The 27,356-nt window shown below is 47.2% G+C and overlaps 1 protein-coding gene across 1 annotated transcript in view; it reads right to left on the bottom strand.

The window, feature by feature from the left end:
* The window catches only part of LOC135050513 (endonuclease domain-containing 1 protein-like), a 55,327-nt gene extending 29,847 nt beyond the window's left edge, over window positions 1–25,480 (bottom strand). The window contains exons 1-2 of the mRNA XM_063956992.1: window positions 25,464–25,480; window positions 11,264–11,669 (exon numbers count right to left, since the gene is read on the bottom strand). Of these exons, the coding sequence (XP_063813062.1) occupies window positions 11,264–11,669; window positions 25,464–25,480 (423 nt within the window). The remainder of the gene's footprint in view (window positions 1–11,263; window positions 11,670–25,463) is intronic.
* Window positions 25,481–27,356: the final 1,876 nt, after the last annotated feature.

Here is a 27,356-nt window from a genome sequence, read left to right as displayed (position 1 = left end):
TGAAGACAGAGCAAGGGCAGTGATTGGCGCAGATGGGGAAGGACAGTAGGGGACAAGCAGAGAGGCTAGTGCAGACAGGGCAAGTGAAGAAAGACTTCTGAAGACAGGGCAAGGGCAGTGATTGGCGCAGATGGGGAAGGACAGTAGGGGACAAGCAGAGAGGCTAGTGCAGACAGGGCAAGTGAAGAAAGACTTCTGAAGACAGTGCAAGGGCAGTGATTCGCGCAGATGGGGAAGGACAGTAGGGGACAAGCAGAGAGGCCAGTGCAGACAGGAAAAAAGCAAAATAGCATGTGTAGGTTTGAGAACAGAAAAGGATTAACACAGGCAGTCACTGCAGAGGATGGACAGAAAGGCTTGTGCAGGCTGAGGATGGGCAGAGAGCTGGCAACGAGGAAGGGGAGAAAGGCTGACGTAAAGAGATAACAGGCAGAAAGGCTGTTGCAGACAGGATGTGCAGAAACGCTGGTGCAGATGAAAGAAAGAGAGGCTGGCGCAGGCAGAGGATTGGCAAAAAGCCTGGCAAAAATAGAGGAAAGTCAGAAGACTGGTGCAGCGCAAGGGAGGAGAGGCTGGCACCGAGGGAAAAAAAGTGCATGTACACATGCGTTCATAGTGGAACGCATGGCACTTCCTGTGCACCAGGACTTCAACAACACAATCTGCAACTGTGTCCAGTGTTTGCGTTCTATGCAGCTCCGCCTCCAGTCACAGCCCGTACCTTGCCGAAAACTTTGAGGGTGGTATTATAAGACGGAGATGAAGCTTTCAGTTGCACGGAAAAAAATATATATAATGAGGAGTGCCGCAAACCCTCTCTGTGAGCGCCACTGGTACTCCTAGATGTTACAGCACACAGCAGCCCAAGCCAGCTCCCCTCACAGCAGTCAGTTCAGCACCTCTCAATACACGCTGAGCTGATTGTAATCAAAGGTTAACTTTAGGTTTTACTTTAAAAGCTTGCTTAAGGCACTATAGGTACGCCCCTGCAGTTGCTGTTCTGTGGTGTGGTGGGGTGAAAAGGGAAGGAGGAGGGGGGGCGGGGGTGCTGGCAGACTGCCCGGAGTTCCATGAGAGGAAGAACCGCTGTGACTGGGAGTGTGCAGCAGCCCTCCTCCAGAATCAGTGGCCGCCATATTGGATGTTGGCAGCCAGACAGCCTCTCCTTCTATTCCATCATTATCATTACTGGCTGCTTCTGCTCCCCCTCCTGCGCTCCCGCTTCCGGCTCAGCTCAGCTGTGTGAGCTGTGCTGTGCTGCCGTCTGATCGGGACTCTCAGATCAGACAGGCAGCTAGTGCAGAGCCGCAGCCCGCCGGTTACAACACAAACAGTCGGATGCCCCACAAACCGCCACTGATTGCAGCAGACGGCCAGCATAGGAGATGACGGGCGGGCGCTGAGAGGACACCTGGAATGCCCAAACGGAATCCGTCCCGGCGTACCAATCCGCCCCTGCCCCAAAACCACTACCCCACCATCCCTACTACCTACCTATGTCTATATGCTGGATCTATCTGCAAAAAACTTGATTCCATTCGTGACCTATGTTTTGCTGAGTCCATCAGTCCCCTTAATGTGTTTTGACATAATAATTAAAAAATTTGTGTTTTGTACATTTTTCCTCAGTTATGGGGGGTCATTCCGAGTTGTTCGCTCGCTAGCAGTTTTTAGCAGCCATGCAAACGCATAGTCGACACCCACTGGGGAGTGTATTTTCGCATTGCAGAAGTGCGAACGCCTGTGCAGCAGAGCGCCTGCAAAAACATTTCTCTGACGTCCTAGTGGATGCTGGGAACTCCGTAAGGACCATGGGGAATAGCGGGCTCCGAAGGAGACTGGGCACTCTAAGAAAGAATTAGGACTACCTGGTGTGCACTGGCTCCTCCCTCTATGCCCCTCCTCCAGACCTCAGTTAGAATCTGTGCCCGGCTCGAGCTGAATGCACACTAGGGGCTCTCCTGAGCTTCTAGAAAAGAAAGTATATTTAGATTTTTTATTTTCAGTGAGATCTGCTGGCAACAGACTCACTGCTACGAGGGACTTCTAGGCTAGCTTGGGCTTCTAGGCTACTGGACACCATTAGCTCCAGAGGGATCGAACACAGGCCCAGCCTCGGTCGTCCGGTCCCGGAGCCGCGCCGCCGTCCCCCTTGCAGAGCCAGAAGCAAAAAGATCGTCCAGGAAATCGGCGGCTGAAGACTCCGGTCTTCATTAAGGTAGCGCACAGCACTGCAGCTGTGCGCCATTGCTCCCCATGCACACCTCACACTCCGGTCACTGATGGGTGCAGGGCGCTGGGGGGGGGCACCCTGGGCTGCAATAAGATTACCTTACATTGGCAAAAAATACACATAATATAGTCATTAAGACTATATATGTGTAAAATCCCCTGCCATATATCCATAAAAAAAGCGGGAGAAGCCCGCCGTGAAGGGGGCGGGGCTATCTCCCTCAGCACACTGGCGCCATTTCCTCTCACAGCTCCGCTGGAAGGACGCTCCCCAGGCTCTCCCCTGCAGTTTCCAGGCTCAATAGGGTAAAAAAGAGAGGGGGGGCACTAAATTTAAGCGCAAATACTATATATATAGCTGCTATAGGGTAAAATCACTCATTATAGTGTACATCCCTGTGATTTATAGCGCTGTGGTGTGTGCTGGCATACTCTCTCTCTGTCTCCCCAAAGGACTTTGTGGGGTCCTGTACTCAGTCAGAGCATTCCCTGTGTGTGTGCGGTGTGTCGGTACGGCTGTGTCGACATGTTTGAAGAGGAGGCTTATGTGGAGGCGGAGCAGGTGCCGATAAATGTGATGTCACCCCCTCCGGGGTCGACACCTGAGTGGATGGATATGTGGAAGGAATTACGTGACAGTGTCAACTCCTTACATAAGAGGTTTGATGACATAGCAGATGTGGGACAGCCGGCTTCTCAGTCCGTGCCTGCCCAGGCGTCTCAAAAGCCATCAGGGGCTCAAAAACGCCCGCTACCTCAGATGGCAGACACAGATGTCGACACGGATACTGACTCCAGTGTCGACGACGATGAGACTGGTGTACATTCCAATAGGGCCATCCGTTACATGATTACGGCAATGAAAAATGTGTTGCACATTTCTGACATTAACCCTGGAACCACAAAAAAGGGTATTATGTTTGGGGAGAAAAAGCAACCTGTGGTTTTTCCCCCTTCTGAAGAATTAAATGAAGTGTGTGATGAAGCGTGGGTTTCCCCCGATAAGAAACTGGTAATTTCCAAAAAGTTACTAAGGGCGTACCCTTTCCCACCAGAGGATAGGATACGTTGGGAGACATCCCCTAGGGTGGATAAAGCGCTCACACGCTTGTCAAAGAAGGTGGCACTACCGTCTCCGGATACGGCCGCCCTAAAGGAGCCTGCGGATAGAAAGCAGGAGGCTATCCTGAAGTCTGTATATACACACTCAGGTATTATACTGAGACCGGCTATTGCTTCAGCATGGATGTGCAGTGCTGCAGCTGCGTGGTCAGATTCCCTGTCTGATAACATTAATACCCTTGACAGGGACACTATATTGCTAACTGTAGAGCATATTAAAGACGTAGTCTTATACATGAGAGATGCACAGAGGGATATTTGCCAACTGGTGCCGCAGGTGATGCGGATTCTAAAAGGCACATGGAAGTTTTGCCTTACAAGGGTGAGGAATTGTTTGGGGATGGTCTCTCGGACCTCGTTTCCACAGCGACGGCTGGGAAGTCGACATTTTTAACCCATGTTCCCTCACAGCCAAAGAAAGCACTGTATTATCAGGTACAGTCCTTTCGGCCCCAGAAAGGCAAGCGGGTTAAAGGCGCGTCCTTTCTGCCCAGAGGCAGAGGTAGGGGGAAAAAGCTGCACCAAACAGCAAGTTCCCAGGAACAAAAGTCCTCTCCCGCTTCCTCTAAGTCCACCGCATGACGCTGGGGCTCCACAGGTGGAGCCAGGTGCGGTGGGGGCCCATCTCCGGAACTTCAGCGACCAGTGGGTTCGCTCACGGGTGGATCCCTGGATTCTACAAGTGGTATCTCAGTGGTACAAGCTGGAATTCGAGACGTCTCCCCCTCGCCGTTTCCTCAAATCAGCCTTGCCAACTACTCCCCCAGACAGGGAGGCGGTGCTGGAGGCGATTCACAAGCTGTACTCCCAGCAGGTGATAACCAAAGTACCCCTCCTTCAACAGGGACGGGGTTACTATTCCACAATGTTTGTGGTACCGAAACCGGACGGTTCGGTGAGACCCATTTTAAATTTGAAATCCTTGAACACTTATATAAGAAGGTTCAAGTTCAAAATGGAATCGCTCAGGGCAGTTATTGCAAGCCTGGACGAAGGGGATTACATGGTATCACTGGACATCAAGGATGCTTACCTGCATGTCCCCATTTACCCTCCTCACCAGGAGTACCTCAGATTTGTGGTACAGGACTGTCATTACCAATTCCAGACGTTGCCGTTTGGTCTGTCCACGGCACCGAGGGTATTTACCAAGGTAATGGCCGAAATGATGATACTCCTTCGAAAAAAGGGAGTTATAATTATCCCGTACTTGGAGGATCTCCTTATAAAGGCGAGGTCCAGGGAAGTGCTACAACAGCACGGCTGGATCCTGAATATTCCAAAGTCGCAGCTGGTTCCTACAACGTGTCTGCTGTTCCTGGGGATGGTTCAGGACACAGAACAGAAAAAGGTGTTTCTCCCGGAGGAGAAGGCCAAGGAATTGTCATCTCTAGTCAGAGACCTCCTAAAACCAAAACAGGTGTCGGTGCACCACTGCACGCGTGTCCTGGGAAAGATGGTAGCTTCTTACGAAGCAATTCCATTCGGAAGGTTCCATGCAAGGATCTTTCAGTGGGATCTGTTGGACAAGTGGTCCGGATCGCATCTTCAGATGCATCGGCTGATAACCCTGTCTCCAAGGACCAGGGTGTCGCTGTTGTGGTGGCTGCAGAGTGCTCATCTTCTAGAGGGCCGCAGATTCGGCATACAGGACTGGGTCCTGGTGACCACGGATGCCAGCCTTCGAGGTTGGGGGGCAGTCACACAGGGAAGAAACTTCCAAGGACTATGGACGAGTCAGGAGACTTCCCTACACATACATATTCTGGAACTAAGGGCCATTTACAATGCCCTAAGTCAGGCAAGACCCCTGCTTCAACACCAGCCGGTGCTGATCCAGTCAGACAACATCACGGCGGTCGCCCATGTAAACCGTCAGGGCGGCACAAGAAGCAGGATGGCGATGGCAGAAGCCACAAGGATTCTCCGATGGGCGGAAAATCATGTGTTAGCACTGTCAGCAGTGTTCATTCCGGGAGTGGACAACTGGGAAGCAGACTTCCTCAGCAGGCACGACCTCCACCTGGGAGAGTGGGGACTTCATCCAGAAGTCTTCAAAATGATTGTACACCGTTGGGAAAGGCCACAGGTGGACATGATGGCGTCCCGCCTCAACAAAAAGCTAAAAAGATATTGCGCCAGGTCAAGGGACCCTCAGGCGATAGCTGTGGACACTCTAGTGACACCGTGGGTGTACCAGTCAGTTTATGTGTTCCATCCTCTGCCTCTCATACCCAAGGTACTGGGAATAATAAGAAGGAGAGGAGTAAGAACTATACTTGTGGTTCCGGATTGGCCAAGAAGAGCTTGGTACCCAGAACTTCAAGAAATGATCTCAGAGGACCCATGGCCTCTGCCGCTCAGACAGGACCTGCTGCAGCAGGGGCCATGTCTGTTCCAAGACTTACCGCGGCTGCGTTTGACGGCATGGCGGTTGAACACCGGATCCTAAAAGAAAAGGGCATTCCGGAGGAAGTCATTCCTACGCTGATTAAAGCTAGGAAAGATGTGACCGTAAGACATTATCACCGCATATGGCGAAAATATGTTGCTTGGTGTGAGGCCAGGAAGGCCCCAACGGAGGAATTTCAGCTCGGTCGATTTCTGCACTTCCTACAGTCAGGAGTGACTATGGGCCTAAAATTGGGTTCCATTAAGGTCCAGATCTCGGCTCTGTTGATTTTCTTCCAAAAAGAACTAGCTTCACTTCCTGAAGTTCAGACTTTTGTTAAAGGAGTGCTGCATATTCAGCCCCCTTTTGTGCCTCCAGTGGCACCGTGGGATCTCAACGTGGTGTTGGATTTCCTAAAGTCGCATTGGTTTGAGCCACTTAAAACCGTGGAGCTAAAATACCTCACGTGGAAAGTGGTCATGCTGTTGGCCTTGGCGTCGGCCAGGCGTGTATCAGAATTGGTGGCTTTGTCTTGTAAAAGCCCTTATCTGATTTTTCATATGGATAGGGCGGAATTGAGGACTCGTTCCCAATTCCTTCCTAAGGTGGTTTCAGCTTTTCATGTGAACCAACCTATTGTGGTGCCTGTGGCTACTCGGGACTTGGGGGATTCCAAGTTACTGGACGTAGTCAGGGCCCTGAAAATATATGTTTCCAGGACGGCTGGAGTCAGGAAAACTGACTCGCTATTTATCCTGTATGCACCCAACAAGCTGGGTGCTCCTGCTTCTAAGCAGACTATTGCTCGCTGGATCTGTTGCACGATTCAACTTGCACATTCTGCGGCTGGACTGCCGCATCCTAAATCTGTAAAAGCCCATTCCACGAGGAAAGTGGGCTCTACTTGGGCGGCTGCCCGAGGGGTCTCGGCTTTACAACTTTGCCGAGCTGCTACTTGGTCGGGTTCAAACACATTTGCAAAATTCTACAAGTTTGATACCCTGGCTGAGGAGGACCTTGAGTTTGCTCATTCGGTGCTGCAGAGTCATCCGCACTCTCCCGCCCGTTTGGGAGCTTTGGTATAATCCCCATGGTCCTTACGGAGTTCCCAGCATCCACTAGGACGTCAGAGAAAATAAGAATTTACTCACCGGTAATTCTATTTCTCGTAGTCCGTAGTGGATGCTGGGCGCCCATCCCAAGTGCGGATTGTCTGCAATACTTGTATATAGTTATTGCCTAACTAAAGGGTTATTGTTATGAGCCATCTGTTCGTGAGGCTCAGTTGTTGTTCATACTGTTAACTGGATATAGTATCACGAGTTGTACGGTGTGATTGGTGTGGCTGGTATGAGTCTTACCCGGAATTCCAAATCCCTTCCTTATTGTGTCAGCTCTTCCGGGCACAGTTTCCCTAACTGAGGTCTGGAGGAGGGGCATAGAGGGAGGAGCCAGTGCACACCAGGTAGTCCTAATTCTTTCTTAGAGTGCCCAGTCTCCTTCGGAGCCCGCTATTCCCCATGGTCCTTACGGAGTTCCCAGCATCCACTATGGACTACGAGAAATAGAATTACCGGTGAGTAAATTCTTATTTTTGTGCAAAACAAGACCAGCCCTGGACTTACTCTTCGTGTGCGTTGAATCTAACGTTGGAGGGACGGCTTTTGACGTCAGCATTTGCCCAGCCACGCCTGTGTTTTCCCAGGCACGCCTGCGTTTTTCTAAGCACTCCCTGAAAATGGTCAGTTACCATTCAGAAACGCCCACTTCATGTCAATCATCCTGAGTTGTGCCGTGCGACTGAAAGCTTCCCTAGAAACTGTGCAAAACCACAAAGAACTTTGTACCCGTACATCGCGAGTGCGCATTACGGTGCATATGCATGCGCAGAAATGCAGATTTTTAGCCTGATCGCTGCGCTGCAAACAACGGCAGCTAGCGATCAACTCAGAATGACCCCCATTGTCTGCACCAGATACATGTTTTATTTTTTTAACTAGCTGTTCTACCCGTTCTTTGCACGGGAGTTTATTTTTATTTTATATATATATATATATATATATATATATATATATAAAATATATAAGATCTCTATCTAGAGAGAGAGAGATACACACACACACACACACACACACACACACACACACTAACTGTTCTACCCGCTCTTCGCACGGGAGTCTGATTTTCATGGTTGTACATATAAATGAGTGTTGAAATGATAAATCTATAGAGATTTGAGACATCTTAATGTAAGTAAATATTGATCCATGGTTCTTGGCGTCACTTGAGGAGCACCCGTAGCAGATACGTTAAAAAGTGACAGGACTATTTTTGTAGTTTATTAAATTCTACACACTGAAGGTGCGATCCAAATTTTCATCCGATTGTCCGTTTGGCCATTATCATTCACGCAACACAAGCCACGCGTCGGTAATGATGTCATTGTGTCGACCCCCTTTTCATCCCCTTAGGGGAGGTTTATTAAAATTCGAATTACGTTGTTTTCCTATTTCCCACCTGAAGAATACCTATGTTAAATTTCAGTTTCCTAATATATAGGGAAGTAAGAGAATTAGTGATGAGTGAGTGCTTTCGCATTTATATTATACTAGCTGGAGTATCCGGCGTTGCTCGGGATTTTAAGAATGTCTGTTTACAAAAATAAATGTAAATATTAAACACACAGTATAAATAACATTGTAGATAGCTGAATACCCGTGCTTTGGTACGGGATGAGGATGGTAAATTAGAATGATAGTTTGTTAATTTACGTTGGTTGGAGATCTAGCATATAGGCATATCTTGCTTCCCTGATGCACTTTGTGTAGTGGCCGCACCCCTTTTTGTTCCCCCAAGGGACCCTGCTCTTCCCACTATACAACACTCAGTCTGTGGCTTCCTGCTGCCTCATATCATGTCAGTACCCCTGTGATATTATCGATGAGGAGGGGCCTCATATCATGTCAGTACCCCTGTGATATTATCGATTTATTTACAGTTTCTTATATATCGTAGCACATTATATATCTCCTGATATACTCTCTGCTGCTGGGGGACAGTGCTACTTCCACTATATAACTGTCAGTGTGTGGGCTCGTGCTACCTCCATTCCCCTGCTCACATCATGTCACTGTCCTTGTCACATGCAGCCCTGTCATCCCTGACATATCATGCATGTCCTCTTTATATAGTCTGTGCTGCTGGGCCACCCCTAGGGTGTAAGTCATTTGTGTAGCAAGTTTGGCGTAAATTGCTTCAGGCATTCCAAAGTTATGCTGTCTGCTGAAAAACTCTGTGCTGTTGCCTCACCCCTAGGGGTGCTAGGGGTGTCTTACACCCACAGTGTTTGTTCCCAGATTGCAAGTCATATGTGTACTAAGTTTGTTGTAAATTGTTCTAGGCATTCGGGAGTTATGCTTTCTCCTGAAATACTCTGTGCTACCGTCCCACCCCTAGGGGTGCTGGGGGTGCCTGACCCCCACAGTGTTTGTTCCCAGAGTGTGATATGTGTTCCAAGTTTGTTGTAAATTGCTGCAGGCATTCCACAGTTTTGCTGTCTGCTGAAATACTCTGTGCTGCTGCCTTACTCCTCTGGGTGCTAGGGGTGTCTAACCATTGCAGTGTTTGTTCCCATATTGTAAGGCATGTGTGTACCAATTTTTGAGTACATTGCTCCAGCAATTCCGGAGTTATGCTGTCTCCCCCTCTAGGGGTGCTAGGGATTTCTAATTTTTTAGAGTTGCCTCAGCGGGGTTTTAATACACTTGTATGTCAAATTTCAAGATCCTCGCTTGTAAACTGTGGATTTGTATAGAAAGACAGACAAATTTTCACTTTTATATAGTAGATATATAGAAGATCTATTTATATATAAAATTAGTTTATAACGACAATAGTTTTTTTTTTTTTATACCATTAATAAGTAAAATGTACTGCTGCCACCATGAAAAATGGGTGTTTTTCGTGATTTTTTTTTTTTTAATCAACCCTATTCAGCTACTCTGCACAGAAAGAAAAAAGTTTTTGTGCGAAAACTCATACAGTAGGTCCTGCAATAAGTTGCGGATCTATGTACTTTTTCTGCAATTATCGCGGAAAAAAGGACACCTACAGTATTACAGATTTGGATTGGCTTGCCTCAAACACCCGATATGTGCCGGCGATCAAGGCTAACAGAATAGCCCAATCACGACAATAAGTGGAGGTAATTAACCGCCACTAATTGAATCCCGCCCTATGAGTGACCTCTATTCATTCTCTGTGTTTGTGCTTTTTAACGACAACCTCCATTCTATCTACCTCACTTTTTCCCCGTACCGTCTGCAACACCAGATATACATAAATCCTTTTCAACTTTGTCCTGCCCTAATGATTCTGCTCCAGAAACCACACAGCATCTCTAATGATTAATGCTCCGAACCAGCCACTGCAAAAGTACCAGTGGAGAAAATCATGTTCTAAAGCACACTTCCTCCATTCTATATTTCTGTCATCTCACTATACCAATGATATCGGCCTGATTTATCATCTCAGGGCAAACCGGAACGACAAATCAGGCATATCGTTAAGTGTGTATGCCCCATTTGCACACTCCCGTGGTCGCAGGTTACTTCTTCTTGCCAGCTCTGCTGCAGGGTCAACCAGAAGATATCGCTAACTATGCCATGCTGCCAAATGCAGCATGGCATGTTAGATAACGTCGTCATATCCCGAGCTGTGCAAGTGTGTACGCACTTGCAGATGCAGGGTCCCGACAGCCATCGGATCAGCCAGCTACACATCGTTCTGATGTGGAGCCGGCCTTACCCTCACCAAGCACCCCATTTCCTTGATAGTCACATCACTTTTTCCTTGAATACTCCTGAAATGTCCCTAGTACTAACACATCCTGTAAGCCTTTGACACTACATGTTGGGGTTATCCATTGCTGTGTTCCTGGCACTCTGTCTTTTCTCTCTTTATTCCTGTTATCTCAGTGAAGGGATATAATCCTAAGGCCTCTCCTGCCATCTCTGCTGATAACACACACTTCTACATGTCTTCTCCTTTATCCCATGTGTCCACTTGTCTCTTTGTTATCTCCACCTGGTTGTCCCAACACTACATAAAGCTCAACATATCCAAAATCACAATCCCTCCGCCTAGTGTTGCAACCACTCTCCAATCTCCCTAAAAGGTGACAATACCACAATCAGCTATGCCCAAACCTGCTGCTTCCACTCTTCACTTCATTCCACACATTTAGGCACAAATGTATTAAGCCCTATAAAGTGATAAGGTGGAGGTAGATAAAGAGTGATAAATGACCAGCCAATCAGTTTCCAACTGCCATGTCACAGGTTGTGTTTGAAAAATGACAGTTAGAGCTGGTTGGCTGGTGCTTTATCACTCTTTATCCGTCTCCACTGTATCACTCTTTAAGGTACAACGAGTAGAGGCAAGCTTTGTTTAGAAAAGTTTCAGTGGAAATTCTTAGCCCATAGTAATACTAAATTAATATAAATAAGAAATACACACCTGAGGTTCTAATTTGAATGAGCGGCTTCTATCACATTGCGCTGGAGGAGAGTTTGGTCTCCTTTCCATGATGTAGGCAGAATACAGAGGGATGCGTCTACCTCTGTCATACAAGGTGGCAAAGTAAGAATTTCCATCAGTTTGACATATGTACGCTGGAGATACCACGTCTTCTGGGTGTTGTTTTATCCAATCTGGTAAATCTGGGTGATCAAAACCATCAGGCAAGGCAATTCCGTCATAGCCTTTGGGGACATGACCTCCATAGAAATACTTCAGGCAATTGCTAAAGTCATTAGTGACTCTCGCATGGGTTTCACAGACCATGGCTATGGAGAACCAGCAAAGGCCCAATATCTTCTTCATGTTCTCAGTAGGGAAGTAATGACTCAGAGATGAAAACGGTCTGGTATAAAAACAGTGAAAAGCAGAACATCCTGAAACATAACGCAATCCAATTGGGTAAGGCTTTTCTGAGGTAACAAACACTTCAGTATCTGTGCACGGTTTGTAACTAAATTGTGGTATATTATTCACAACAATTGCTTATATATATATATATATATATATATATATATATATATATCTCCAACTCCGGCACTCCACAGACATTCAAACTGTACTGAGCCCGGTGCCTTCCTCATTACAGCCTCCGTGGCTGCACGCAATATACTCCTCCACTGGCGGCACTCAAGGGGGTATATTTACTAAGATTCGTAATTGTCGGGATTTGGAGGGAGATTAAACACGAATGACATCAAATGTGTGAATGTGGAACTTTTTGTTTTTTTTACACCTCATTTACTATGCTGTCGTATTCTGCATTGTCGTGTTTTCCGATGTCGATGTCATTCGTAATTTCGGCCAGTGTTTTACGGGAGTGATTAGTAAAACACTGCCGAACTTAACACAATGAATCCCGGCCGGATCTGTGAGATCCGTGCAGGGCTTCATTGTGTACCTTAAAAAAAGTGTTTAAAGTGTTAAAAATCATTAAAAAAAATTGCGTGGGGTCCCCCTTCTAAGTATAACCAGCCTCGGGCTCTTTGAGCCGGTCCTGGTTGTAAAAATATGGGGGGAAAATTGACTGGGGTTCCCCTATATTTTAACAACCAGCACCGGGCTCCACTAGTCAGAGAGATAATGCTACAGCCGGGGACACTTTTATATTGGTCCCTGGCATTAAATCACCAACTAGTCACCCCTGGCCGGGGTACCCTGGGAGAGTGGGGACCCCTTAAATCAAGCCCCCCCTCCAGCCACCCAAGGGCCAGGGGTGAAGCCCGAGGCTGCCCCCCCCCCATCCAAGGGCGGTGGATGGGGGGCTGATAGCCTTTTGTGTAAAAATAAGAATATTGTTTTTTGTAGCAGTACTACAAGTCCCAGCAAGCCTCCCCGCAAGCTGGTACTTGGAGAACCGCAAGTACCAGCATGTGGGGAAAAAACAGGCCCACTGGTACATTTAGTTCTACTACAAAAAAAATACCCAAATAAAAACAAAACACACACACACACCTTGATAGTACAACTTTATTACATACATGCACACTTACATTCATACATACTTACCTATGTTGACACGAAGAGTCAGTCCTCTTCTCCAGTAGAATCCAAGGGTACCTGTAAATAAAAATTATACTCACAAAAAATCCTGTGTCGATCGGTCCTCTTCTTTAAATTTGTAATCCAGGGACTTGGCGAAATAAAAAAATGGATTACCCGGACCACGCACTGAAAGGGGATCCATGTTTACACATGGATCCCCTTTCCCCGACTGGCGGGACCCCCCGTGACTTCTGTCAAAGAGGGTCCCTTCAGCCAATCAGGGAGCCCCATGTCATGGCACTCTCCTGATTGGCTGTGCGCGCCTGAGCTGTCAGTCAGGCTGGGCACTGTAGAGATACAATGTAGCGCATAGGCGCTCCATTGTATCCAATAGTGGGAACTTTGCGGTCTGCGGTAGACCGCGAGGTTAAGTGGGGCCAACCACAAGAGAGACCCCGACCACCGACAAACCATACTACACCCCTATAAGACAGAACGTTGATATGCCAGGTAATATATGTACAGTCAGTGGCACTGACCATTCCAACAACTGCAGCTATCAATTTCTATAGCTGCAGGTGTCGTTACCCATACACCACAGCAGGGTCAGCTCTGTTTCACTCCCCCACTCCAGCAAACGAGATGTTCATACATTTCGTCAGTGTTGCATCCTGCTTCGCCTTGGTAAAGAGGAGAAGCAGGAAGCGTTATAGCTCCAGGGTATGTGTGCTATAATATATCTCCCCGTGAGTGCTCAGAAGCTGGATCATGAACAGGAACAACAAGTGCAGCTCATTTGCCAATTGTGTCCAGCTGCAGAGAGACAATCATGCAGTGCTAGGAGCACCAGCAGAAGTGATACTGCAGGAATCAACGCTGGGAGAGCACCACCACTGGAGGAAGAGTGGTACTGCCACGGGTCATAAAAAGAGGGTGTTTTTCTTGTTTAAATAAATGTGCACTGCAAAAAATGTATAGCAGATAAGAAACAGGAGGTATTAGACGGTATGGAAAACTAGTGTACTATGCAACAGGAGCTACCAACCTGTAAAGAAACTAACCAACCAACCAACCAACCAACCAACCAACCAACCATGATGTGCTCTACCCTGTGACAAAACGAGTACCTGCAAGAGTAACTGCATCCAAGAGGCCATTCAGGGAGGGTAGGCAAGTATGTGTTACAGGTAGTGTTTACAAATAATCAAAGTTATAAAGTACATGTTTTTATATGTGTAAATTAAGCCTGCCCCCAAGAAGAGGTACAGAGGGTATTGGGAGGGTGGAACCTCTTCTTAGGGGCAGGGCATTCCAGTCTTGGTGGTGGGTGAGGGGGGTAGCTGAGAATTTTCGGAGGTTTGCCAGTCCCTCCTAGGTGGGTACCTCCTTGTTTCCCCTGCATGTGGCTCATAACTTCTCCTATGCGGTCCCAGATCCCAATTATGTGTATTATAGTGTGGTTCATATCCTGGTCTAGGGGGTCGTATACCTTATGTGTGTCTTTATACCTACAATTCCGTGCAAAATGTCCTTCCTTCTGACAGTTATAGCATACAACTACACGTGACTTACCATCAGGGGTCTGGGGTTTTGGCTGATGCGGTTTTGTTGTAAGAGCATTTATACTTACTGTCATTAGCTTGTCCCCCGGAGACTCCCTGTGCTTAATGACGTTCCGGTCGTGCTCAATAGCGGACTCTCTTAATGCAGCCACCGAGATACCTCTCCAGTTAGGTAGAGAGGTTTGTACCCTTGTTCTTAATGCCTCTTTTAACCCGTCCATTAATACTGACACAGCTACCTCCCTGTGATGTACATTGTCCTTAATGTCCTCGATCCCAGTGTATCTAGCCATTTCCTGCAGTACTCGATGGAAATATTCAGATGCCATTTCACCTTCTTTTTGTCTTATGGAAAAGATTTTATTCCATTTGACAACAGTAGGGAAATATACTCCTAATTGCAGATTGATTTGTCGTACATTCTCCTGAGTGTACTCATCAGTGAGAGGTACTTCTGCGTCTAATCTACAATCAGTAATGAATTTCGCAGGGTCAATATTGGAAGGTAAACATACTCGTAGCACTGTTCGCCAATCTTTGTTTGTGGGTTCGGTGGCGTTACCTAACTCTTTAATGAACCTCTGGCATGCGACTAGATCCTTTCTGGGATCGGGAAATTCTGACATAATTGACCTCAATTCTGTCCGGGACCAGGGACAATGCATAGCAATGTTCCTGATGGGAGTGACTCCCTGAGCGTCAGTCTTCCCATTGGGGACTGCGATCACCCTGACAGGATTTAATTCAATTACGTCATTCTGAGTTGACTCCACAATGTGAGGTGCTATTGTCTCTGCATAATGTATGGTACCGTACTTACCTGTGGACATGACCTCACTTATCCCTCCGCTAGGGGGCCTTACTACTGCTCTTGCTGGTTGGGCCGTGCCCACCTGAGTATTCTGTATGGTGGCTGCTAGAGAGAGTGCCGATATCATGCTGGGCTCATCTTCTTGCTCGCAGTACTAAGGAAAATTTAAAATGGGATACAACTGGCAAGGGTTAGCGTTAGTACATTTATCAACTATACTCTTATCGGATACCAATATGCCTGCCACACACCAGAGGCGGCGTTCACCGCGCTTACCCCTGCGTGTCTGCTGGTCGGTGTTGCGGCCTCTGCCTTCGGTGGGCCACGGGCTCTGGCGTCTGGTTGGCGCGGCTACCGGCGGTTCTCCGAGGCATGGGCGCCGCCATGACACCCGGCATCACGTATACGGGGGGCAGGTGACGTCATCAGACTGCTCCGCCAATCCAGCGCTGGCGGGAGATTCAAAGTCAGACGCCGGACAGAGCTTCAGTGCCTGAGTATCGTCTTTCCCTGACGTAGATGCCAGTGCTCTTGTTCCCGGCAAGGATCTCTGCAGTTGTACTCCAGTGTCTCCGGCATTTCCAGCTGCCAGTTCGCTACACCGGCTCCAGTGTATTCAGCGGCCGGTAAATCTCTCTGCGTACCAGTCATCCGTGCTCCTAGAAATCAGCGTCTACAAATCCACAGCGTCTAAAACCCCTGCACTTCAATTCCTCACATCATCAGCATCTCAGTCTCCGTTCTCAAGTACTACAAATCCACAGCGTCTAAAACCCCTGCACTTCAGTTTCTCACATCATCAGAGTCTCTGTCACCACTCACAAGTTCTTCAATCATCTGTGCTATTACTCATCATTCATAAGTTCCATAAGTTATCAGTGACTTTCAAACATCACCCACAGTTTCCTCAATTACCAGCATCCCCAATACTGCTCACTAAACCCTTCAGTGGGTCTGGACATTTTCTCATTTATTCCTTTTTGGCATTTGACTTTAAGTTGTTTTCCTTTGCAATAAATCTCCTTAATATTTCATCAAACTCCACTGTCAGCGTCCTGTATGAGGAAATCCTATATCAGGCCTTCCCTTTTCCAGCTCAGTTGTGGTTCCTCTTCCCAACCATCGGAAGAATCCCCGAGTTCACAACACCCTCAGTCTAGGCCAGTGACAGTATACTCAGGCCACATGGACCCGGGGAATCGGAACCCAGAGGCAAGCGCCATGCAGGACCTAGTTTCCCGAGTACAGAGTCAGGAAGCAGCACAGAATCAGGTGATGCATTATCTCCAGGAGTTATCTGGTCGGCTGTATCAAATCCAGACTTCGCTGGCTTCAGTGGTTCCAGCTCCAATTCCAGTATCCGCTCCAGTGGTTGTCTCTGGCAATGTTTCCTCCTTGTCTGGAACCAGGTCACGCCTTCAGCTTCCCACTCCTCCTCGTTATAACGAGAATCCAAAAAATTGCCTTGGATTCCTCAATCAGTGTGAGGTACATTTCGAACTCCTCTCACACAACTTCCCTACTGATCGGTCTAAAGTGGCATACATTATCTCGTTACTTGAGGGTTCAGCGTTGGAGTGGGTGTCACCGTTGTGGGAGCGATCAGATCCGTTAGTTTCCAGTTATACTAACTTCTTGGCGTCATTCTGAAGGATCTTTGATGAGCCTGGCAGGACGACTGCTGCCTCAGCTGACTTGCTCCGAGTTCGACAAGGCTCTCGTACAGTGGGACAGTATGTAATTCACTTTCAAACTATAGCTTCTGAACTGAGCTGGAATAATGATGCCCTTCGGGCTGCTTTTTGGAACGGGCTCTCGGATCGTTTAAAAAACGAATTGATTACTAGAGATCTGCCGGATTCCTTGGAACAGTTGATCTCACTCTGTGTAAAGGTGGATCTTCGTATGCAGGAACGAGGTGGTGAACGTAGTCGGTCTGACCGGTCGAGGCTCCGATCTCTTCCTTCTAAGCAGACAGTCAATTCCAGTCCAGACGAACCCATGCAGATTAATCGGTCTCGGCTGTCCCCAGAAGAGCGTCAGCGTCGGCGTGAGGGTAGACTCTGCCTCTACTGTGGAGCCGCGGATCATTTCCTCAAGTCTTGCAAGTCTCGCCCGGGAAACGGGCAGTCCTAGCTTGTTCCGGAGAAGTCAAGGTAGGGGTTGTTTCTCTATCTTCTCCGGCAGTGGACTGTCTACTTTCAGTATCTCTGTTTTCTAAGTCTGAAGTCAAAACCGTTAAGGCACTGTTGGACTCAGGAGCTGCGGGGAATTTTATTTCTCTTTCCTGCGCCCAGAATTTGGGATTGACGTTACAGTCGGTCGAACGACCTATTACGATAACTGCTATTAATGGTACCCAAATTCCTAATGCTCTGATTACAAGTCATACTATGCCAATCAAGCTGCAAGTGGGAGCTTTGCACCAAGAACATCTGGAGTTCCTTGTGATTCAAGAGATGTCTCACGATCTCATCCTTGGTCTTCCCTGGCTTAAGCTTCACAACCCTCACGTCGACTGGGAGTCGACACAGATAATTTCTTGGAGTCCTTTCTGTCACTCGAATTGTCTTACTCCTGTCTACCCACTTCGTGCATCGTCTAAGTCGGACGTAGAGCTTATTCCAGAGGCTTATCGGGAGTTTACAGATGTCTTCTCGGAACAGGCGGCCGATAAATTACCCCCGCATAGACCCTGGGATTGTCCTATTGAGCTTATTCCGGGGAAAATGCCACCTCGCGGTCGTACCTATCCTTTGTCAGTACCTGAGACTCAAGCCATGTCAGAATATATCAAGTCTAATCTGCAGAAGGGATTCATCCGCCCCTCCACTTCCCCAGCGGGAGCAGGCTTCTTCTTTGTGAAGAAAAAAGATGGTGGCCTGAGGCCATGTATCGATTATCGTGGTCTAAATGAAGTCACCATTAAGAACAAGTATCCTTTGCCGCTCATCACGGAGCTGTTCGATAGAGTTCGTGGAGCTCGAGTCTTTACTAAGCTCGATTTAAGGGGAGCTTATAACTTAATACGTATCCGACAAGGGGACGAATGGAAGATGGCCTTCAATACTAGGGACGGGCATTATGAGTACCTGGTAATGCCGTTTGGCCTCAGCAACGCCCCCGCCGTCTTCCAGGGATTCATTAATGAAGTTTTTTGGGACATGCTACACCTAAATGTGGTGGTATATTTGGACGACATCCTGATATTTTCGAAGAATCTCTCTGAGCACAGAATACAAGTTAAGGAGGTACTCCTTCGGTTGCGAGAGAACCATCTTTATGGCAAGATTTCCAAGTGCACCATTGAGGTCCCATCTATTCCATTTCTGGGCTACATTATTTCAGGAACAGATTTGCGTATGGATCCGGAGAAACTTTCTGCCATTCGAGACTGGACTCAGCCTCTTTCCCTGAAAGCAGTGCAACGATTTCTAGGGTTCGCAAATTACTACCGGAAATTCATAAGGGGTTTCTCTACTATTGTGGCGCCTGTTACTGCCCTAACCAAGAAAGGGGCTGACCCAAGCCATTGGTCCTCTGAAGCAGTAGCAGTGTTCGCTCAGTTGAAGGCAGCCTTTATGACCGCTCCGGTACTTCAGCAGCCAGACTTCCTAAAACCATTCTTTCTGGAGGTTGATGCTTCTACGGTAGGCATAGGTGCCGTACTTTCGCAGTACGCTCCAGATGGGAGGTTACATCCGTGTGGTTTCCATTCTCGCAAGTTCTCCCCTGCTGAATTAAATTACACCATTGGAGATAAAGAGCTGTTGGCAATTAAATCTGCCTTAGAAGAATGGAGATATCTTTTGGAGGGTGCTAAACACTTAATTACAATTTTTACGGATCACAAGAATTTACTGTATCTCAAGACGGCCCAGTGCTTGAATTCCCGTCAAGCAAGATGGGCGCTCTTCTTTGCTCGGTTTTCATTTGTCATTAAGTACCGGGCTGGAACTCTTAACACCAAGGCGGATGCCCTATCCCGTTCCGTAATGGCTTTGGATGAGGAGAATACCGTTGAAAAGGCGTTGATCCTCAGTCCCGTCTCTATCTCTGCGGCTCCCACTGCGTTGGGTCCTCCTCCTGGAAGAATGTCTGTGCCAGCTAAATTTCGACCAAAATTGTTGCAGTGGGATCACATTTCCAAGTTTTCTGGCCATCCGGGAGTTCAAAAGATGTGGGAATTTCTGCGAAGATCTTACTGGTGGGACACTATGAAGAAAGACGTCCAAGAGTATGTCAACTCGTGTCCTCAATGTGCTCAGCACAAAACTCTACGTCTGCCTCCTGCGGGATTGTTGCCCCCACTGTCCATTCCTAAGAGGCCTTGGACTCATATCTCTATGGACTTTGTTACTGAACTACCTCTCTCTAAGGGTCATAACACCGTCTGGGTGATTATTGACCGATTCTCTAAGATGGCACATTTTGTTCCGTTGACCGGATTACCATCAGCTTCTAAGTTGGCTTTGTTATTCATTCGGGAACACTTCCGCCTGCACGGGTTACCTCTGGAAATAGTCTCGGATCGAGGGGTACAGTTTACAGCAAGATTCTGGAGAGCCCTCTGCACGGCTCTACAAATAAAACTCAAGTTTTCATCTGCTTATCATCCACAGACCAATGGGCAAACTGAACGCGTCAATCAAGATTTAGAGACTCTCTCCCTCACAAGATAATTGGGTGGAGTTGTTGCCTTGGGCCGAGTTCGCCCATAACCATCTATATCACTCCTCGACTGGTGAGTCTCCATTTTTTATTAATTACGGATTTCATCCCCAAGTTCCGGAATTACCCATTTGTCCTCCATAAGAAGTTCCTGCTGCAGCCTCTACTCTCCGGCATTTCAGTCAAATCTGGAGTCGAGTTCATGCCAACCTCAAGAGAGTTTCCAGTCGCTATAAGTTCTTTGCGGATAGGAAGCGACGGGCAGCTCCTCAGTACAAGGTTGGTGACAGGGTATGGCTCTCTACCCGCAATCTCCGTTTAAAGGTGCCCACTATGAAGTTCGCTCCAAGGTTCATTGGTCCTTATCCCGTGTTACAAGTCCTGAATCCGGTTGCCTGCAAATTGGGGTTGCCTTCCCATCTCCGGATACCAAATTCCTTCCATGTCTCTCTTCTTCGCCCTCTTGTTTTGAACCGGTTTCATTCCAAGTCCCCAAGGCCAACCTCTGCAGAGGCTGAAGAGGGTATGGACTTTGAGATCAAAGCTATTCTTGATTCTCGCTATCTTCACAAGAATCTACAGTATTTGGTGGAATGGAAAGGTTTTGGCCCCGAGGAAAGGAGCTGGGTCAAAGCTACTGAAGTTACGGCTCCCCGACTGGTGCGGATGTTCCATTCCAGACATCCAACAAAACCTGGAAAGTGTCCAGGGGCCACTCCTGGAGGAGGGGGTACTGTCACACACCAGAGGCGGCATTCGCCGCGCTTACCCCTGCGTGTCTGCTGGTCGGTGTTGCAGCCTCTGCCTTCGGTGGGCCACAAGCTCGGGCGTCTGGTTGGCGCGGCTACCGGCGGTTCTCCGGGGCATGGGTGCCGCCATGACACCCGGCATCACGTGGACAGGGGGCAGGTGATGTCATCAGACTGCTCCGCCAATCCAGCGCTGGCGGGAGATTCAAAGTCAGACGCCGGACAGAGATTCAGTGCCTGAGTATCGTCTTTCCCTGACGTAGATGCCAGTGCTCTTGTTCCCGGCAAGGATCTCTGCAGTTGTACTCCAGTGTCTCCGGCATTTCCAGCTGCCAGTTCGCTACACCGGCTCCAGTGTATTCAGCGGCCGGTAAATCTCTCTGCGTACCAGTCATCCGTGCTCCTAGAAATCAGCGTCTCAATCTCCGTTCTCAAGTTCTACAAATCCACAGCACCTAAAACCCCTGCACTTCAATTCCTCACATCATCAGCGTCTCAGTCTCCGTTCTCAAGTACTACAAATCCACAGCGTCTAAAACCCCTGCACTTCAGTTTCTCACATCATCAGCGTCTCTGTCACCACTCACAAGTTCTTCAATCATCTGTGCTATTACTCATCATTCATAAGTTCCATAAGTTATCAGTGACTTTCAAACATCACCCACAGTTTCCTCAATTACCAGCATCCCCAATACTGCTCACTAAACCCTTCAGTGGGTCTGGACATTTTCTCATTTATTCCTTTTTGGCATTTGACTTTAAGTTGTTTTCCTTTGCAATAAAGCTCTTTAATATTTCATCAAACTCCACTGTCAGCGTCCTGTATGAGGAAATCCTATATCAGGCCTTCCCTTTTCCAGCTCAGTTGTGGTTCCTCTTTCCAACCATCGGAAGAATCCCCGAGTTCACAACACCCTCAGTCTAGGCCAGTGACAATGCCATTGTCTGTAGCCACTTTCTCCCCCACAATATACGGTGGTGGTGGTGCGGTTGCCATCATTTTCCTGCTAGGTTTGGAACCTGCTGCGTGAGCTAATTCTCTTTGCATATCACCCTCTTGCTGCCATAAATTTAAACAATTTGTGTGTCTGACCCTTTGGTTTTGGGATTTTATCAGACATATCCTAATCCTTAAATTCTGCAATACCTCTGGTTCAAAACTGCCTACCTTAGGGAATGGTTCCCTATCTTCCGCAGTCATACGTTCCCATTCATTGCATAAAACTTCTGTGTGTGGTCCATGCTTCTCATACATTATGAACCTCGCTGACCCCCTAGGCCGCGGCATGTCAACCTGAACCCTGGTTGAACGTCCCTTACTTGAGCAACTGGCCCGCATAATTTGCAGGTATTGCCCTTTCGGCTAATCCCACAAAAAAACAAAATACTCAATATAAGGCAACGGTGAAAGTTCTCCGAGTGCTTTCACCCACTCACGCCTACGTTGGCCAGTACTACCATACACTGTTGATAGCGAAGGCAATGTACCCAACCTAGGGCCCCTATGTAACCTCTATTTACTGGAAGTTTCTAGGAATAACTTACCCTTTCCAGTAAATATAGGCCGTTGGAGATCTCCTGAGAGAGGCCAGCGAAAACTCCCTAAACCTTTATTATACACAAATCACGCTTGCGTATGCTATATACAGCGCTAATGACACCGCAATTTTACGCAAAGCTCGTAAGAAGGGTATCACGTTGCGCTAAATATTACACCCACGAACGCGCGGTCCAATCGCACAGCGTATAGGTACTTGTTACTTATCCGCCGTACGACCACTGGAATCGAATCACACAAGCTGCGAAACCTCAGCCGGAGCGTATAAAAAAAAACTGAATGGGTGAACCTCGCTAACCCCCTGGGCCGCGGTACTCTAACACATTTGCCTACCTTGCTCCTTTGTACTTAAATCTATATTAACATGAGTCAGCTGCCTCACGCCACTAATTCTCCACTCACTTGATGTACCACTCGACGGGATCCCAAATTCCCTGGGTCCACTACGTTCACTGTTACGTTTGCTCACTCACGTTCGCTCACTCAAATACACTTTGGGTTTTTTCTGTACAGAAAATTGTCTTTCATTCAGATAAACAGCTTTACTCCCAGAGGCAATACAGTAAAAAAAGGTTTTATTTAAACTAAATCTTGGAAACCGAGCAATTTGTGCTAATGTAGCGTGACTACTGTCCCGCCCCTAAACTAAACGATACTATTGTGTAATTTGTACTTAGCGGTCGTACCCTTACGCACGTTGTGTAAACACGCAGCCGTGCGTATGTCTTTACGTTGCGTACGCAGTCCCGTACTTTGTCCGAAACACGTGTACAAAAACCGTACGTCCGCAATAGTACAAATCCCACACCTATAAATGTAAGCGATATTACCTATAATCGCTCACTTAACACAACACAGTTTCTTTCTGTATAAACCTTTTTAACTAGGCCAGACTGTGTTTGTGTTTTACGTTTACTTCCTTAATATTTATTCTATGTTTTAACTAAATAGCAACAAATTTCTCCGATTTTTTTTACACAGGTCTAAATGAATCTAGTAATCAGTACTTATGGCAACAATGTGAGCGGGTATACAGAGTACAGATGTACGCTTGTGTTGTGTGCGCATTTGGCGCCAAACAGAAATTCGCAGACTTTTTAAATAGCTTTGCGTATTTACTTTACGGGTCCCACCAGCATCCCTACAAACCGTGCAGAGCAGACGTCATCTAATCAGCAATAAAATAGGGTTTCCAGTGTATCCACCGGCCATAAAAAGGTTAACGTAGGATACCTGTCCGCCCTTTGCTGATAGATAAAGTCTGCTTTAACCTGCTAGGCTGCGGGTATGTGGAAAAACCGGACGATGCCCTAATTGATAATGTCGATTTTATCTTAAAACATAAAGCTATACCTTTAAACACACTTTTACCATGGAGCCGCTGGGGCCACTAGACTTAATGTGCAATCTACGTACCTTTTACGCTATTTGCGTAAATGAGTCCCGTACCATGTACGGACTTAGCGTACAAACGCCGCGCTAACAGTACAAAGTACTCGCAGCGCGTACACACCCAATGAATACGCTTTTAAACCTTATACAGTTAGGCAATGTAATACACTTTAAACCTTAGCAGGGAAAAGAGGACACAACACCGATTTGTAGTTAATCACTGGGTTCCGACACCACAGAGTAATATTTCTGAAAGGGGGTTAACAATACAAATTATGCACTACAATATAACAGAGTAAATGGCTACAGTCAATGTACATACGTGAGAATATTCGCGTGCGCTTCCCGGTCCGGTCCTCCGCTATCAGGTTGATAGCGTTGAGAGTCTTGTGCCCGGCCAGGCTGCAACAGGCTTTTTATACAATACTTCCAAAAGCAATACAATGGATACTGTAATCCCTTTGTCCATTGGACACAGGAATGCACTTTTACAGTACAGGAGAGGTCATAGGTCGATTTGAAAAGGTAGGCAATGTCTTTCCCAACTGCTCTTGTGGGTGGTCTCCTCTGGATTCCCGCTGCATACATAATATACAGTTAATACAGTTTATATCTATATTCTGCTTCTGCACCTAACTATCCGCAGGAACATGCGATCTTCCGCAAACCAACACCGGAATATTATCCTTAAAATACCCTACAGCTGGATACCAAACACCACCTTATAACCTTAGTCTGTCCCCTCCTATCCTGTAAAGGTGAATCCCTTTGTTCTGGAATCATTTAAACTGTTGATACTTTCTGATGTGGTGCAGGGGGACTATGTGTACAATGTGCACTATTTGGATTAAATATGTAATGTTTTGATAGCTCTCCATGCGCTCACAAACTCCGCCGTAAATACCCATACCACGCACAGGACCGCGGGAGCGACCATACGCAAATTGCGGATATGTGCACGCATGGCGGAACAAGTGCACGCGCAGTGGGCATGTGTGTGTATTTTGTACGTGATGTGTGCTCTGTAATATTTTTCGACTTTGACACGTCAAACCAGGAATGAAACGGGCTGAGCTGATTGCAGTGTAGGAGTAAGTCTTGAGCGACTCAGAAACGGCTAAGAATTAATTAATTGCAATTCTGCTACTCTTCGTTCGCTATTCTGCTAAGCTAAGATACACTCCCAGAGGGCGGCGGCCTAGCGTGTGCAATGCTGCTAAAAGCAGCTAGCGAGCGAACAACTCGGAATGAGGGCTCGTGTGGCAAATGTAACATTTGCAGAGAGATTTAAATTTAGATGGGTTATCTTGTTTCTGTGCATGGTAAATGCTGGCTGCTTTATTTTTACATTGCAATTTAGATTTCAGTTTGAACACACCCCACCCAAATCTAAATCTTTCAACATATGCTGCATCTGCCCCACCTGCACTGCAACATGGCTTTGATCATTAGTGGGCTTTTTTGGTTTGCTAACAAACCTAAATAAATCCCAATGTAAGTGTAGCAGGTGCTACTGTAACTCTCCCTGGCTACCAACCTGTGAAGAAACCAACTGTTGCACGCTCTACCCCAGCTGAACTGGACAGATACCTGAAAGAGAAACTGCATCCAAGATTTGAGGGTGTTCCAGTCTTGGTGGTATGAATGGTCTGCCACGAAGAAGATCTACAACCCTCCCAATGCTCTCTGTACATATTCTTGGGGACAGTAATAGTTTACTCATATAAAAAACACGTACTTTAAAATATAACTTGTTTATTTGTAAACACTCTTTAAAATGTATCTAGGTATTTTGTTTGTTTTGTTTAAATTAACATGTAACTTAAACTCTAAAGCAAATATGATTTAAAAAATGCTATTACACTGTATGAACAATTTGTGTACTAAGTAAGTATAGCAGATGCTACCTTACCTGTTCCTGGCAACCATTCAGGAAGACACCAATCGTAGCATGCTCTATCCCCAGTGAACTGGACAATTAACTGCAAGAAAAACTACATCCAATATTTTGTGGTGTTCCAGTTTTGATGGTGGGAATGCCCTGACCCCAAGAAAAGGTTTCACCCTCCCAATGCCCTCTGTACCTCTTCTTGGGGGCAGTGGTGGTTTATTCAAATGAAAAAAACATGTTCTTTAAATTATAACTATTTGTAAACAATATCTTTACATTTATCTACTTTTTTAGAATGAATGTGCAATGCAAAATGTATAGCAGGCCTGGCCAACCTGTGGCTCTCCAGCTGTTGTAAAACTACAAGTCCCATCATGCTTTGCCACAGTTTTGCTATTATGGAAAGCTAAAATTGTGGCAATGCATGCTGTGATGTGTAGTTTCACAACATCTGGAGAGCCACAGGTTGGCCAGGCCTGATGTATAGCAAATAAGATAAAGAATGGTATTACACTGTGTGGAAAACTTGTGTACTATGAAAGTGTAGCAGATGCTACCTTACCTGTTCCTGGCAAAGAACTTGTAAGGAAACCAACTGTGGCACAACAATCCACTTGCGCACCTGTCCACAGCCAGGTTGGGAGCAATGGAACAACAGTGGATGCCTTGCCTAGCCAATTTTCATTACACTGTGACCTACAGGAGTGGAAAGTCCAATGGAAATGCCGATGTGTTGTCCCAACTGCCTACCACTGACCTCGCAGAAGAGGATAAAGATCAAGCTGAAGATGTAGAGACCCTATGGTTCAGGCCTTCAGAGCAAACACGGATCGTGACCTCGGACCCGGTGGCGGCAACCGCTGACCGGAGACCTGAGAGCCCCCAGCTTGTTCGACTGGGGCAAAGTACAAAGGGAGAGCCCAGTGTTGCTGGACCTAATGGACCTAATTCTGCAGGAACGCGGGCTGAACCAGTCACAGATGGCCAATGCAGACCCGGAATTGGTGAAACTACTAAAACATTGAGACCGCATCCATCTTAAGCAGGGGCTTGCAGTCCGAATTAGCCTCGACCCTGGAACACATCAAAAGATCACCCAGGTCATCGTTCCCTGGCAACAAGTCAGCTTCCTGCTCGAGGCCTACCACAACCAGTCCGGACACATTGGAGCCCAGAAAAGAGAAGCTGTATTACAAAGGAGATATTTCTGGGTGCCGACAATGTGTGGCCTGCTGCCTCAAAAGGAACCCTGATGCAAGCCAATGGGATCCGCTACACCCTATAAAGAGTAATCATCCCCTGGAGATTGTGGCTTTGGACCATGTCAGGCTTGAGCCCAGCCCAGATGGGTACCAGTACGCATTTACCATCACCAACCACTACAGCAAATTTCTAGTTGCCATCCCAACCCATGACTTGACGGCGAAGACCACAGCAGAACTCTTTCTAAAACACTTTGCTCGACCATATGGGTACCCAGAACGAATTCTAACAGACCAAGGCCCCGCATTCGAATCCCAGCTATTTCAAGAACTATGCTTGCTATATGGGTGCAAGAAAGTATGGACAACTGCCTACCACCCACAGGGCAATGGCCTGTGCGAATGATCCAATCAAACAATCATAGGGATGTTGAGGAGTTTGTCAGCTGAGAAATGCTCCCAGTGGCCAACCCTCCTGCCGGAGCTCACTTACCTGTACAACAACATGGAACACTGTTTTACCGGCTTCACACCCTTCTACTTGATGTTCAGCCGGCAGGGCAAGTTGCCCAGAGAAATGGAATTGATGCCCAACATGAGCAAACCCATGAACCCCCAAACAGGGTGGGTGCGTGAACATCAGCACAGGATCGAGATGGCCCGGGAGATTGTTGGGAAAAGGATGGAGGCTGCACATCAATACCAAGAGCAA

This window comes from Pseudophryne corroboree, chromosome 1 (genome assembly GCF_028390025.1).
Source record: "Pseudophryne corroboree isolate aPseCor3 chromosome 1, aPseCor3.hap2, whole genome shotgun sequence".
Classification (NCBI taxonomy): Eukaryota; Metazoa; Chordata; class Amphibia; order Anura; family Myobatrachidae; genus Pseudophryne; species Pseudophryne corroboree.
The sequence above is the reverse complement of the archived record's forward strand: the minus strand, read 5'-3'. Positions and strand labels throughout refer to the sequence as shown.